Source organism: Lactuca sativa, chromosome 2 (genome assembly GCF_002870075.4).
Source record: "Lactuca sativa cultivar Salinas chromosome 2, Lsat_Salinas_v11, whole genome shotgun sequence".
NCBI classification, from domain to species: Eukaryota; Viridiplantae; Streptophyta; class Magnoliopsida; order Asterales; family Asteraceae; genus Lactuca; species Lactuca sativa.
Window position 1 is genome coordinate 742,697 of NC_056624.2, and position 15,981 is coordinate 758,677.

At 37.3% G+C, this 15,981-nt stretch overlaps 1 protein-coding gene across 4 annotated transcripts; it reads right to left on the reverse strand.

Annotated features, from left to right (window-relative positions):
• Nucleotides 1-289: 289 nt before the first annotated feature.
• On the reverse strand, nt 290-2,921 carry LOC111878958 (UPF0047 protein C4A8.02c). 4 transcript variants are annotated; one of them, XR_008230077.1, is made up of 8 exons: nt 2,596-2,921; nt 1,582-1,642; nt 1,388-1,482; nt 1,284-1,317; nt 1,140-1,194; nt 997-1,058; nt 841-913; nt 290-580 (listed from the first exon to the last, which is right to left on the reverse strand). XR_008230077.1 is itself a non-coding variant. In XM_023875445.2 (8 exons), exons 1-7 carry the CDS (start codon nt 2,806-2,808, stop codon nt 842-844), a joined length of 573 nt encoding a protein of 190 aa, XP_023731213.1. In that variant the 5' UTR covers nt 2,809-2,920; the 3' UTR covers nt 290-580; nt 839-841. The 4 variants fall into 4 exon arrangements, 2 of the variants coding, with proteins under 2 accessions (XP_023731213.1, XP_042754901.1); XR_006187815.2 differs by having other exon boundaries at nt 835-913; XM_023875445.2 differs by having other exon boundaries at nt 839-913; nt 1,016-1,058; nt 2,596-2,920.
• Between the last annotated feature and the right edge of the window lie 13,060 nt (nt 2,922-15,981).

A 15,981-nucleotide genomic window follows, 5' to 3' on the forward strand; every position in this document is an offset into this window, starting at 1 on the left:
GTCAAGTATCACTCTCGCACACAAGACACTCGCATAAATTTGCAATACAAAAACTCATGTACACATCATTACTTGTTAACGACAACATAAAAGAAATCTACCATATAGGCTTACATGAGGACCAAAAGAAACATAATAATTACCACTACACCAAGGTATAAATAAATAAACTGAAATACTCTAAAATCAAGGATAAATGCATATGAAGGTGTTGCAATTCAATACGGTTCTTACAACCAATGGTAAAATTCACAACAGGTCTCATATTCTAAGATTATATAAACTGTAATGTCTTCTAATTGCCATTGTTATTATATAGATTTGTAACCATAAGCCCTAATAAGTTGATGATTTTGATACAATAAAATAAAGTTTATGCAACAAGATGCATCAAACATGCGTTAACTTTTCCCACAACATCATGAGTTTTTTATCAAAGAAAAAACATACAAAGCATACAACCTCATTCACTAATGTCATTTCCACTTGTCACATTCATGACTTAAGCAAATCTCAAGCCCCTTTGCCATTATATTACATACATTATTATATTCCATGTTGCTAGCATCTTCACACAAGTCTACAATCAAAGACAAAGGTATGATAGGCATAGACAAAATAATAATAATAATAATAATAATAATAATAATAATAATAATAATAATAATAATAAAGTAAATTACATTTTTGGTCCTGGCTTTCTCAATTTTAGTACCAAAAAGTTCTTTTCAAAATTGTTCCAAGCAAAACGGCTATATTTCCAATAGTTGCTTATACTAAGGGACCAAAAATGTAATTTAGTGTTTTTATAAACACAAAATATATTATGAATACTTGCACCTTAAATTCCATTTAGGGTGATGACAACTTTCCGTGCAGTAGGTGCATCACGATGCTCACACAGCCATATCCCCTTCACAAAATGCATTCACATCATTTTATCAAATAATGACCACCAATATTATTATATCAAGAAATCATTAATTATTTTTTCACCCAAGAGTTTACTATTGACCTGCCAAGTTCCCATGTTAAGCTGTCCATCTGTAATTGGTATCCTGACAATTTATAAGTGTCAGTGGAAGTGGAACTGATGAACGCATAAGAAAAAAAAACTAATATATAATATCCATCCTTACGTGAGAGCACACCCAAACATTGATGACTTAATGTGTGCTGGCATATCATCTGGACCTGCATTGCATATAAACAAACTCCATGTCAGCAAAACCAAGAAACATGCACATCACATGATTCATGAATCATGAATATAGAAACGTAACCTTCAATGGTATGTTTCCATGGTGCAGATCTTCCCTGAAACAAAACAACACTCAGTGTCAGTGTCAGTCTTAGTATCATAAGAAAAGAAAAACAACAAACCTACCTCTGGGACAACTCTGTTGAGAAAAGTTTCCGTGTCAGCCCTGACATCTGAGTCGTAGTTTTCATTGATGGTCAATGATGCACTCGTGTGCTGCACTGTTTTCAAGGATGGATGCATGCATTATTATTATTATTAAAAAAGCATATGTTTGTTTAATGATGATCTGTTGTTTGTTTTTTAGTTCGCTAACTTACAAAAGAGATTTGCAAGACCACATTTAAATCCAGACAAATCTTCTCCAATTTCCTTCAAGATCTGGTACAACCCATGAGTAAATATGTATCAATTATCTTCACAAAATGAGAGACCAAAGAGAATGTGATACTTTTGATAACTGATATTGTTTGCTTTAAAAGAACTCAAACGAATATTAGTGATTTTTAGGGCAGCTATATAAATATTACAAGACTGGGTGAAAACCAAATGAAAAATCTTTTTGACACATCAACATTCTTCTAATCATTGGAGCCACATGTCATAGTCAATTGACAGAATAGTTAGCCCTTAATAATATGACATTAGATCATGAGCAAGACTTCACTAAGGGCATCCACAATCCATTAAACTCTAAGGAGTTCAACGGATTGCCACATCAACATTTCAGTTTTTATTCAACTATACTCTTTATCATCCACACTCCATTAAACCACTCAATGATCATCCAACTCTCCTATTCAACTCCTCTCCATGTCATCACTCACACTCCATTAAACTTCTATTCAATCTTAGTCATCATCTATTCAACTCTTATTAACCCCCATTGTGGATGCTCTAAGTACAGATGACAGATTTCTCATCGTGACAAATTGGACAAGACTCAAGAGTCGTGGATAAAATATGAATCTTCTCCATTTTTTGTCTCTCATAAAAAAGATCCTTTCCCTAATTTCCATAGAACCCTAATTCTATGGAAATGAACTGGAGCAACGCCATTGCAAAATCTCAATCAGATGTTATTCATTGGGATTTCAGTTTCTCCTTTCGATTATACTATCCAGAATAGTACCAAATAGAGCAGCATATAGGAGCCCGTAGACATAATTAAATTACACTGAGATGTTACTGTTGTACGCATAATCGGTACACATATATATATATATATATATATATATATATATATATATATATATATATATATATATATATATATATATATATATATATATATGTGAATAAAATAAAAGCATAGCTTAGTAAAGAGTATTTGCCTTGGGAGTTATAAGATGACAACCACGTTTCTGAGGAGGGAGGGTTATTGTCTTCTGAGCCCATTTCGGAGCCGCCATGACCGAAGGATCGCCGAAGGTTCTCGGCGTCGAAGTATAGAGAGCTTTCACCGGAAACGAAGATTTCGCCGACCTTTTGACCCCACCGAATGGAGCTGCGGCTGTTGCTGACGAGAATGACACGGACGATTGCATTTCCACCGATTGCCCTTATTTTTGAACCGAACACACTCGCTAGTTAGCGAAAAAGTGAATCTGGGCTTGTGCGGCGTAACAGTGATACACGCAGCTTCATTTAAATTTTGACCACGAAATAAGGCATGAAGCCCAAAAAGTTTCCTGAGCCATTATTTTGTATGGTTTATGCTCCGCGATTTTTCCTAGTCGATTATTCTTTAATTCAGAATTGTGTTTATCGTTGAATATATATATATATATATATATATATATATATATATATATATATATATATATATATATATATATATATATATATATATATATATATATATATATATATATATATATATATATATATATATATATATATATATATATATATATTTTCATGAACGTACTCTCTCTATTAATGGGAACTAACGGAAAAACTCGGGCTTCGCCACATGTCTTTTTTGTGAAAAAAAATATAAAAGTTTTGACTGTAAAAACCAAAAGTGTCAAAATGGTTAAAGAATTAAAGGGGTTAGAATTAGCAAGTTTTTAGAAAAGAAACCAAAATTGTCATTTCCTTAAAGTTTTGTGGCAAAACTTTAAATATTAAAAGGTTCCTAAAAAATGTAAAAATTTTGATTCCAATGACCAAAAGTGTCAAAATTATGAAAAAAATGTAAAATTTTTTATTGTAAAAACTAAAAATGTCAAAATAACTAAAGAATTAAAGGGGTTGGAATTTTAGATTAGCATGGGCTTAGACATACATCGTGTGTCTATATATATATATATATATATATATATATATATATATATATATATATATATATATATATATATATATATATATATATATATATATATATATATATATATATATATATATATATATAATAAACCATTTTAGTGAGATATATGTCTATATTGAATGGGAGTTTATAGTCATATATCATAAAAGGAGATTGTAATATGGAAAGCAATTTAAGTTTGATGTTTTTAATAAATAATGAATAATGTATGTCAAAACATTAATATCCAATAACATTAATTACAATTTAATACATAACGAAGGAGATGAAGCATATAGTTGACGGTGGGGCATAACACCCACTAGCCCCTTATTGGCTCCGCCCATGCTCAAGTATTCCATCGGGAGGAAGGTTTTCAATGTCTAAACCGGATCAAAACTCAATAAACAAATATTTAGAAAGCCCATTAATGAAGATCTTACTCAGAGTTGGATGGCATGTGATGAACTTGAACATAGCCCAAAGCCACTTTGTCAAGAACAAAGTGTATGTCGATCTCGATATGTTTTATGAGTTAATGGTGGAGCGTGTTAGCAGAAGGGTAGCCAACACCCATATTTTCATAATATACAATCATAGTTTTGGTCGGTGAAAAATGTAGTTCTCGAAGAAGGTTTCAAAGCTAACAGATCTCCACCACAACATTTGGCCCCCTTTAATACTTCACATTGACATTGGATCGAGATATAACATTTTTGTCACTGAAAGTTTGGTACCAAGAAACAAACGGCAACCCTAAATGGATCAAAACCAACAAACGCGAAAGGCTTTAAGTTGTAGTTCATGGTCGAGAGTGTCATGGATGTAATATAGAATGCATTTAAAGTGTTGAAATCTGATTTCTTACGGTTATACTTGAATACACATATTTGAGGAATTATGCATGGCATATCATGATGGTTAAAAGTAAGGTACTTGAGAGTTCAACTCTCACTTGGGATGAAAAGTATAAGTTTAGGAGTAGAGTAGTGGTTGCGTGTGTAACTCGTTCTACAAAACTTGAGAGCACATATTAGGCTACTATAAAAAGTTATATTCATCCGTCTAGATGTCCAAGGTATCGAGCTTACATAGGTATCTGACAGATGCGTGACGTACTTTGTAGTTAAGCATACGTGTAAGCTTGAGGATCTTGATGACATATTCTTACTAATAAACACGTCATTTATGTTTTATGTGAATTATATACCAAGAAAATAGTCAAGCTTCTCATGATCTGTCATTAAGAAATCTTAACGGGTTCTAGAAACAGTATATGAAGAAGATACATATAGAATATAAAAATTTATGGATTTAATGGAAATACATATACATATATCTTTTTAGAGATTGATCGTGTCGTTAAAGTTTATCATTGACTTATATACATAATATATATATATATATATATATATATATATAGAAAGAGAGAGAGAGGCAGAGAGAGAGAGATAAAGAGAGAGTAAGTGTGTGTATGTGTGTGTGATGTGTGAATGTGTTTATATATATATATATATATTAATTGCTCAAGTTTTAATTTATAAAATTGATTTAATCGCAACCGGACTAATACACGCACTAGGCAGTGAACATAATCATGCAATAGTATAGCTATAGTAAGGCCATGTGTCGAACACTTGGGGAACGATAGTGAATTAGAATTAGAATTTTTATTATAGGTTAAACTAAACATGCAAAAACAATAAAAAGGGGGTTTTGATTTTTAAATTCCAGTGGACATAAAAGAATCATTAAAACTGTCAAGATAATTAATTGGAAACAAATCACTTCGGGTAATTTGGTTTAGATAAAATCACATCTCAAAATCATAAATAATTACTAAACGGGCAATTAACATTTATTCATTATACACTAATTCCTAATATGACTAGTTTCTAGGTTTAGACAACTAATCATTTGGGTTTTAAGACTTTTAATTGCAATGATCAGGTGAACTAATTATCTTAAAAATTAGTGCTCAATTCGTATTATGAGAGACTTGAATTATTAGCATCAAAGATCATGAAGTTACTACACATAAATGGTCATCATATATATTCTTACACATTAAAATTGCAAACTTTCCTATTTGAGCATAGGTTTTGATCAAACACTAGTCATACAAATTTTATGAATCTAAAATTAATATAATTCAAGCAAACTTAGATAGATTGATTGTCTAATATGTGAATTACTCAGCAATAAATAGTAATGCAAGCTACTTTAACGCATAAAGATCTCTTATAAAGCGAACATAATAAATTAAATAAGAATAAATAATCTAAATAACAAATTAATTTATAATCTCAATGGTTCATCTAGTCTAACACAAAGTAATAGAATTTTGAAGCCGTAAATCAGAAAGTAAAACATATGAAAGTTGTAATGAAATGCTAATCTCGGTTGGAACTACAATCCGAATGATTTTCGGCATGATTCAGCTCTCTAATCCTCTAAATCTCTGCTCCATATCAACTTAACGGCCCTCCAGCATCCTTCAAGACCCTCAAAACGATAGCAATAGATGTTACTTCTTCAACCAAGGTGGGTTACAAATCTGAATCCCCCTTTAGTGTAACATCCTAAAATTCAAGGTCAAAAATTTCATTTTTAATTAGGTTATTACACAAAACCAAAGTGTGAATAATCAAAATATAATATTATGAAACCATATCAGAGAATAATCCCAAGGATCTCGTATGCGGAAAACATAGTATGATGCACTGTGACCAAGCCGACTCCTTTCCTTTGAAACAAAGTACCTGAAACCAAAACTGTAAACCGTAAGCACAAAGCTTAGTGAGTTCCCCCATCATACCACATACCACATAACACAATCGGTATCTCTCAACCAGTAACTGTCATCGGTATCTTTCAACCGGTAACTGGGGACTATTTCACCCCTACCACTATCACATAATAATATGTCATAAACATACTAATCATGTACTAACATCATAAACATGCTGATCACATACTAACATAGCATAAGCATACTGATCACATACTAACATATCATATTCATACTAATCACATACTAACATATCATAAACATACAGATAAGCATTGCATGGGTTTTGTATACCCCTTCGGTATCTTTCAACTGGTAACTGCCATCGGTATCTTTCAACCGGTATCTCCCATCGGTATCTTTCAACTGGTATCCGCCATCGGTATCTTTCAACCGGTAATCGGGGACTATTTCACCCCTACCACTATCATATAATATCAGGATACAATCATACAGTCAGGCATTTCTGGGGTACTGACCTACCCTTCGATCCTAACGACCGAGTCAAGGAAGAACTATTCCCTGCTACTACCACTAACACACATAGCATATCACATAAGAATATCTCATAAGCATGTCACATAAGCATACCAAGATAATTATCATAAAGACAATTATCTACCAATTACCCATGTTGGTGGGCCGGCATTGTGGCCTTAGACCCACCCCTACTGGAAGGTAACTCACCTCACACTGCTGAAGTCCCGTAGACACAATCCCACACTATTGAAGTCCCGCAGAATTCAACCCCAGCTGCTGGATGACAGATTCCCAAACTGTCAACACCAAAATAACACCCAATTAATAATTAGGTCACAACACATATCCATTAATTCATACTTGGTTAATTACTACATTACCCCAAGTTTGGCTTTATTCAAGCCCAAGGTCCAATCCATAGGCCCAAAGTCCAACTAGGAATCAAGGCCCATCTATGGCCCAATTTTCCAAATTGGGCCCTAGCCCCTTACATGGGCCTTACCCTAGGCCCATTAAATTATTCTAGTCTAATTGCTCGATCTTGGATGGCCCATTAATAACCCAATCATCAAGGCCCAATAGAAAGGCTCAACAATAAGCCCAAGTGAAACTAGGGTTTCTCATAAAATGATGGTGAGGGTTAAGTTTCCTACTTAACCCATTAAGGGTTTCATCCACTAAGGACTTAATCCATCAAGTCCAATATTGCTTAGATTAATAATATCTCAAGTTATTAAATAATTCCCGTGTGTCCCGATTAATTTCCCCAAAATTCGGGTTTTGATTGCATTAGGGTTTTCCAACCTAAATATTAGCCCATTTATTAATTTCTTGGAATTTTAGGTTATTTAGGGCTTTATTGGGCCTATCAAGCCCACTAGAATGTCATCAAGCCCCTTAGGGTTTTATTGGGTCAATTAGAGTCCATTAGACTCATTAGGGTTTTCACTAAGCCCATTTGGCTTCATTGGGCCCATTAGGCTAACCAGACCCATTAGGGTTTCAAGCATCCCCAATCGAGTCAACTCACAAGACAAGCACACCGCCACCCGACACGGCGGCCGGTGGCGGCAGTCACCACCTCACGGTGGTGGTTAGGGTTCCTTTTTCATTATTCCAATTTATGATTACATTTTACAACTCTAATCCCAAAATAAACACACTAAACAAACTAATCACACACACAGGAAACACATGGCAGCACCCACCACTTTACGGTGATGGTAGTGGCGGTCCTAGGCTTTCCAGCTTGACAAACACACATATAATCCTAGACTGCATACAACACTCCAGCCACCCGCCTGGTGGCTCAAGGCGGCGACAGCAGCGGTAGAAACAAGAAGGCGGCGATGACATCCACCACCTCACGGTGGTGGCGGTTCTCTTGATTCCCAGCCAAGAAAACCCAAGCACACACTTCGCTATCACGATCTGAAGAGCGATACTTTCCCCACTCGGCCACTACAGTTGGCAAGCGACGATCGGAAACCCAAAAACGGCGACCAACGTCCACCATCGGTTCCCGTCGATGTACACGACGTCAGGTCGCAGAAAGGACAAAGAAAAAGGTGTAGGTGGTGGCAGCGGACCTTACCGTGAGCTCCTTTCCACTCACGACTCGCGTAGACGAATGTAACCACTTCACGGTCTCGGCTGATCGGAAAACAGATGAAAAAGAATGGTGGCGGCGGTTGTAGCTTCGTTGCTTCCGGTGAGGTTATGAGGCAGTCGATCGGTTCTTCAGCGTGTCTCGGGTTCGTCGGCCCTCATCAGGGATACATCTCCGGTGGTCACAGGTGATGGGTTTGAGCCATAAGAACTTTCCTATGTGCACATACAAACCCTAAAGCTTGGATCTAGGTTTCTCTAATTGAACATGCAATATATCCAAGACTTTCATGGCTAGATCTAATGTAAACAAACAATCAATACATGTAAGAACAGATCTAGAAGAATACCTTGAGTTATTTGTTTGAAAACTTCTTCTTCTTGGAGCTTAGAGTCACAAATGTCACTCCTCTAATGGCTTACAAACACCTACTAGCAAGAAGATGATTTGAGAGAGAGAGAGAGAGAGGAGGAGGGTGAGAAATTGGCCCTAGGGCTCCTTGCCTTGCATGAATGCCGATTTCCTTCACCCTATGCATCTATTTATACTATGAGCTCCTAGGGTTTCACCTTAAACCCTAATTGAATAACTTAGCCTCAAAGCAATCCAATAATCCCTCTAGATAATCCCTTGGACGATTTCTAGGTGATCCATATCCTTAAAATCGTCCAACCCTATATCCATAAGGATTCTTAGCCCAAAATACAACTATCACACATTTGACAGTTTATGCCCCTTTGTACAATTAATCTCTTTAAGTCACCAAATTAATTCCTAATTAATTTATGACTTATATTAATCAAATAATATTATTATTCCTTTAACATATTATTCTTATAATACATTAATAATAATATTATCTCTTCTCTCTATATAAATCATCTTGTCTAAGTTGCTAAGGTGAAGGCAACCCAAAAGAACCATGCACAATCGGGTCAAGTACTTACCAAATATAGTTACAGCCTTAGACACTAATCCAACAGTCTCCCACTTGGATAAGTCTAGTAACTATAAGTGCAAACCCAATCCGATTAGCAATCGTAGCTCTCAAAGACGTTGTCAACTCTGATCTTATCAGTATCATGTCCTTTAGATAAGGGATCGTACAGTCCTCTGTTAAGATATTGTGCAGACAATTTTATGGAACTAATTGTCCAGCAGTTGGTTTCTCGATCTCAGATTTATTTGACATAGAACTTAATTGAACACATCAATTCAGTCCTGACCGGGCCCGACACATAAGTCAAATCAAATCATCGAGCGGCCATGATATCGCTTTTACCCTCTTAGGATAAAAGTAACAGATAAACTTCGACTTATATGCATTTACTTATTCACTAATCAACTATACACAACAATGCGTTTTATAACATCAATTTACTGATGCGGTTTCACATTATCAATGCACAACCAATTAGTAAACAACAAATCATATATCTTGGTTTTAAGACCATATGATATTATCGTCTTGCGATCACCTTTTTGTCACATTCCATAAGGTGATTCTAGCAAGCACGAGTTTATTCCAATGCTCAAAACTTATTCATAAGCACTCATGAACGTTGTAGCAAACTTTTGCTATGTCTAACACCATTTAGACAATCTACACACCAATTCATGACAATCTTCATTCATATCTACTTCCAACATATGAACGATTGTGGACTATTCGAATAACTCGATTATTCTTAATAAACTTAATTATTCTGGAAGTCAAAACATGCAAAGTGAAACAATAGTTAAACAATCAACATAAGATAGCAACTTTCTTATAAATAATACTCCTTTATTTAATCATCAAATGTCAATTACATTTATCTATTACATGTTTCTAAAATTATCTAATCTAAACTAATATCATCCTTCAGCCCAATGCTCCTAGCGTGCTGCAAATGCTTAACCCTACTCAGTCCCTTCGTAAGTGGATCTGCTGGGTTATCTTCTGATGATATCCTCTTAACCACGAGGTGTCCTTCTTCTACTCGATGTCTAATAAAGTGATACTTTCTGTCTATATGTCGAGATCTACCATGATCCCTTGGTTCCTTGGTCAAGGCAACTGCTCCTTCATTATAACATAAAATTTCCATAGCCTCCTTTATGGCAGACACAACTCCAAGGTCACCAATGAAGTTCTTCAACCATATCGCCTTCTTCGATGCTTCGCTCGCTGCAATGTACTCTGATTCGCACGTTGAATCAGCTACAGTTTCCTGCTTGGAACTTTTCCAAGTTACCGTTCCACCATTTAGAGTAAAGACCCACCCCGACTGTAAACTGTAGTTGTCTCTGTCGGTTTGGAAACTGGCATCACTATACCCTCGCACTTTTAAGTCATCACTCCCTCCGAGGAATAAGAACCATTCCTTGGTCCTCCAAAGGTACTTAAGTATATTCTTCACCGCAATCCAACGAGCTTTGCTCGGGTTCCCTTGATATCTACTGACCATGCTCAAAGCAAAGGCCACATCAAGGCGAGTACAAGTCATAACATACATGATCGAGCCAACTGCGGAAGCGTAAGGTACTCGGCTCGTCTCTGCTATCTCGGCTTCGGTACTCGAACTTTGAGTCTTACTCAATTTGGCATTACTTTGTATCGGTAGTTCTCCCTTCTTCGAGTTTTCCATACTAAAACGTTTTAGTACTTTATCTAAGTAAGTATTCTGACTAAGTCCTATTAGTCTCTTACTTCGTTCTCTCACTATCCTTATTCCCAAAATATAAGAAGCCTCTCCGAGGTCCTTCATAGCGAAGCACTTCCCGAGCTAGCACTTAACTTCCTGCAGAGTCGGGATGTTGTTTCCTATGAGCAGTATGTCATCGACATACAAAACGAGGAAGCTAACTATACTCCCATTGGCCTTGACATATACACATGACTCATCTTCGCTTCGTACAAATCCAAACTCTTTGCCTTTCTCATCAAAGCAAATATTCCATCTACGAAATGCTTGCTTAAGCCCATAAATGGACTTCTCAAGCTTACACACTCTATTAGGATGCTTCGCATCAACAAAACCCTCTGGCTGAGCCATGTAAACATCCTCAACCAACTTCCCATTAAGGAAAGCGGTCTTGACATCCATTTGCCATATCTCATAGTCATGAAATGCAGCAATGGCTAGCATCACCCTAATAGACTTAATTTTCGCAACTGGTGAGAAGGTCTCATCATAGTCAACTCTGGGAGTTTGAGTAAATCCCTTCGCCACCAATCGTGCCTTATAAGTGTGTACATTCCCATCCACATCAGTCTTCTTCTTGAAGATCCATTTGCACCCGACCGTCTTACGTCCGGGCATGTTGTCAACCAAATTCCAAACTTGGTTTTCATACATGGACTGAATCTCGCTGTCCATCGCCTCTTTCCATTTCTCAGACTCTGGGCCTGCCATGGCTTCCTTATAGCTATTAGGTTCATCCAGATTTATTAGTGTACCATCACTAATATACGTGTCTCCTTCGGTAGTAATATGAAAACCATAAAACTGAGGTTGAACTCTAACTCTTTCGGAACGCCTAAGAGGTAAGGACTCGTCAATTGGTTCAACCGGAGTTTCCTCCTCGGGTTGAGCGCCAACGGTAGAGGTTCCTTCATCACTCGATTCTTGAATTTCTTCAAGATCGATTTGCCTCCCACTGTCTCCTTGGCTTATGAGTTCTCTTTCCCGGAAAACCCCTCTCCTCGCAACGAAGACAACATTGTCACTCGGTCTATAGAAGAGATATCCAAAGGATCTTTGCGGGTAGCCGATGAAAATACAACACTCACTACGAGGTTCGAGCTTGTCGTGAGTTTCTCGTCTTACGAAAACCTCACAACCCCAAACCTTGATATGTGCCAATAAGGGAGCTTTCCCTGTCCACACCTCGTGAGGTGTTTTGGCAACCTTCTTTGTAGGGACTCGGTTAAGGATATGGGTGGCAATCTCTAAGGCATACCCCCAAAATGAGATAGGTAGTGAAGCACGACTCATCATAGAACGAACCATGTCCAACAAGGTTCGATTACGCCTTTCTGCCACACCATTCAACTGTGGTGTCCTAGGTGGCATCAATTGTGAAACTATTCTGCATTCCTTAAGATAGTCATGGAATTCAAGACTTAGGTACTCTCCTCCTCGATCGGATCGAAGCATCTTGATTTTCCTGCCCAATTGATTCTCCACTTCATGCTTGAACTCTTTGAACTTTTCAAATGTTTCTGACTTGTGCTTGATTAAGTAAATATACCCATATCTATTATAATCATCGGTGAAAGTCACATAGAAGCGGTTTCCATCCTTTGTGGTGGATCTAAAGGGTCCACATACATCGGTATGTATGAGATCCAATAAACCCTCACCCCTTTCACACGTACCAGTGAAGGGTGACTTGGTCATCTTTCCAAGCAAACAAGATTCGCACGTGTCATCTTCCCTAAGGTCAAATGACTCCAACACTCCATCCTTTTGGATTTGGGCTATGTGTTTCTTGTTGACATGTCCAAGACGACAATGCCACAAAGATGCTTTATCCATACTAATGGAAGAATCCATACACAACACATCATTTCCTAGGTTATCTACAACCATAACAGTTTCATAAATTCCATTACAAGGCATTGCTTCAAAGTATAAAACACCATTTAGATAAGCATAAATAGAACCATTCATATTATTAAACGAATATCTAAATCCTTGTCTAAATAAAACATGAAATGAAATGATGTTTCTTGCCATATCTGGCGAGTAGCAACAATTATTTAAATCTAAACCTAATCCATTACTAAGCACTAAAGAATACACTTTAATCTTGGTGACAGGCGACGATCTTCTGTTTCCCATGATTAGATTTATTCTTCCATGCTCCACATCCCTATTTCTTCTTAGCCCCTGCAAATAAGAACAAATGTGGTAACCACATCCTGTATCAAGAACCCAAGAAATAGCATGCGATGAATCATTAGATTTAATTGTGTATATACCTGCATAAGATGGCTTGATCTTTCCATCCTTGATGGCTTGCAGATATTCCGGGCAGCTTCTTTCCAATGCCCTATTTTATGGCAATGATGACACTCTGCCTCCTTCGGGTTAGGGTTGGGCTTAGCAGGATCAACCTTGGTCCCACTAGAAGAGGAACCATCTTGGGACTTTCCCTTGCGGTGGCTCTTTGAAGGAGCCTTCCTCTTCTTGCCCCTTCCCTGCCCTATTGCCAAAACAGGAGCAACGGTTGGTGCGAGAGTTGGTGTAACAGACATCTCCTTGAGGTTGCTCTCAGCAGTTCTTAGGAGTCCTTGGAGTTTGCTTAGGGTGAAATCTTCCTTGTTCATGTGGTAGGTCATCCTAAATTGATTGTAGCATGAGGGCAAGGAGTGAAGAACAATGTCGATAGCCAAATCCTCCCCAAAGTTAACATTTAACTTGCGAAGACGATCAACATATCTTTGCATCTTTTGCAAGTGCACGGTTAACGATTCTCCACTTCCCATCTTGGTGGTGATCATGTTGGTGATGATCTCATTGCGCTCTTGCCTCGCGCTTTGGTGGTACCTCTGCATTAAGTCTTGATGCATTTCATAGGGATACATGTCCTCATAGGACTTTTGGAATTCTTGGTTCATAGTGGCTATCATGATGCAATGGACTTTCGTGTGTCTTAAAGACAGCCATCTCTTCGGGAGTAGCGATTCCTGGGTTGACCTTCTCGAGCTTTTCGTCGAGGACATACTCTTTGTCCTCGTACCGTGCAATGGTGCGAATGTATCGTATATATTCACTAAAGTTCGTTCCATCGAAGGTCACCTTTTGGCAAAGACTCATTAACGTGAATGAGTTAGCAGCAACGTTGTTCGTGTTTGACATCTACAAATTGAAAGGACAAAGTTGATTATAATTGAATCCCTAATTAAACACCCAAAATGAAAAATTAGGGCTAGGACCCAACAACATTATTCACATATTAGAAAAGGGATGCCGTCATCCAGCCCACAAATAATTTGGAGGTAAGTGAATGACGATTCACTAATTCTTCACCATGAAAAACATAACCTTAAGTTTTAAATGCATTGAGAATTCCTAGATTTTCCTTGAGATTAATTGAATTTTTCAATGGCATGTTTAAATCTCGATATGCCCCTCTCGTTTGTGACTGGGATGCCGAGGATCACAAAGTGGGTGTGAATAACCATGCAAATCTACATGGTGCCTTCATTGTTACAATCACCTATTCGATGTGTCGGTAAACCACACATGCTCCATCGAACTATGATAAACAATGAATCACCCTTTGCCACCTTTGCTTAGAACCAATTAGTGTGCCGGTAAACCATACACGCTCCACTAACTTCTTAGCAAGGGTGCAAAGTGTAATTTCTTGGAATTGCATCAATTCACTTTTGCCTAAAGTAACTAGGATTGGGAATTTTTGAAAAACATGTAGTTACTTTATACTTTAACATTATACTTTTAATGAGGAGTGAGAGTTGCCCTATTCTACCCGTTCGGCTAACGGCCCTCCACCAGTCAAGCAAGCAGTGGGTGTGAGTGTACACCCATTAAGCGCCAATTTATAGGCCGCAACCTTATACCCACTGTGACAACCCGAAATTTCCATTTTGTACGAACATTATCAATACAATAGAAGGTAGACCAGTTACAGTGAATTTCAAACTTTTCCGAATAAGTTTGTGTATATTAGGGTTTACGTTTAAGGAGATATCAGGAGAGTGGATGCACTTGGGTTAGTGAAACTCGAGTATTTCAAAACTTAATAATATTAGAGTTCATTTCCGGAATAAAAATATTTTCTGCCAAAAATATCTCAGGACTATAAATAGATTTCTGAACCAAATTCATTCATTATTCACATTTCCAACTAGAGAAAAGCCATTTTCTCTCTCACGGATCTTCGGGTTTTCGCCCCAAATCGTGAGTACACTTCTCTAGTTGTCTTATAATGCTTATTATATGCTTAATAACATAGATTACATGACAAATCTGTGAGACTCGGGAGTTTACCGCCCAAGAACGTTCTTGGAGAGTAAACTCCAAAATGAGGCTTAAATGCTACCTAGTCCCATTTCCTTGACAAGTAACTAACTTAGGCTTGTATGTATGTATATTTGAGGCTAGAAAACAATCAAAAACACCAAGCTTAGGGTGTTCACGGCCCAAGAACTTCTTGGACCGTGAACTCCAAATTCAAGGGCCAAAAGGTGCCCTAATTGCTCCTAAAGCCTTGGACATTAACCCCCATTTAATCCTAGCTAATTTGTGGACTTTAAAACATCAAAGACACCTTCAAAAGGGAGTTTACGGCCCTATTATTTTGCTTGGGCCATGAACATGAAGCAAGGGCACCAAAGTGTGCCTAGGACCTTCATTAGCTTAAAACAAATGCCTAGAAACTATCCTACTTGTGCTTGGAGCTTGAAAACACAAAAACACCCATCCCATGAGAGTTTACGGCCGTAAACTCTAAGGGAATTGGCCTTGGGGCCGTAAACTCCTCAAGGGAGTGTTTCTATGCCCTAAACTACCCAA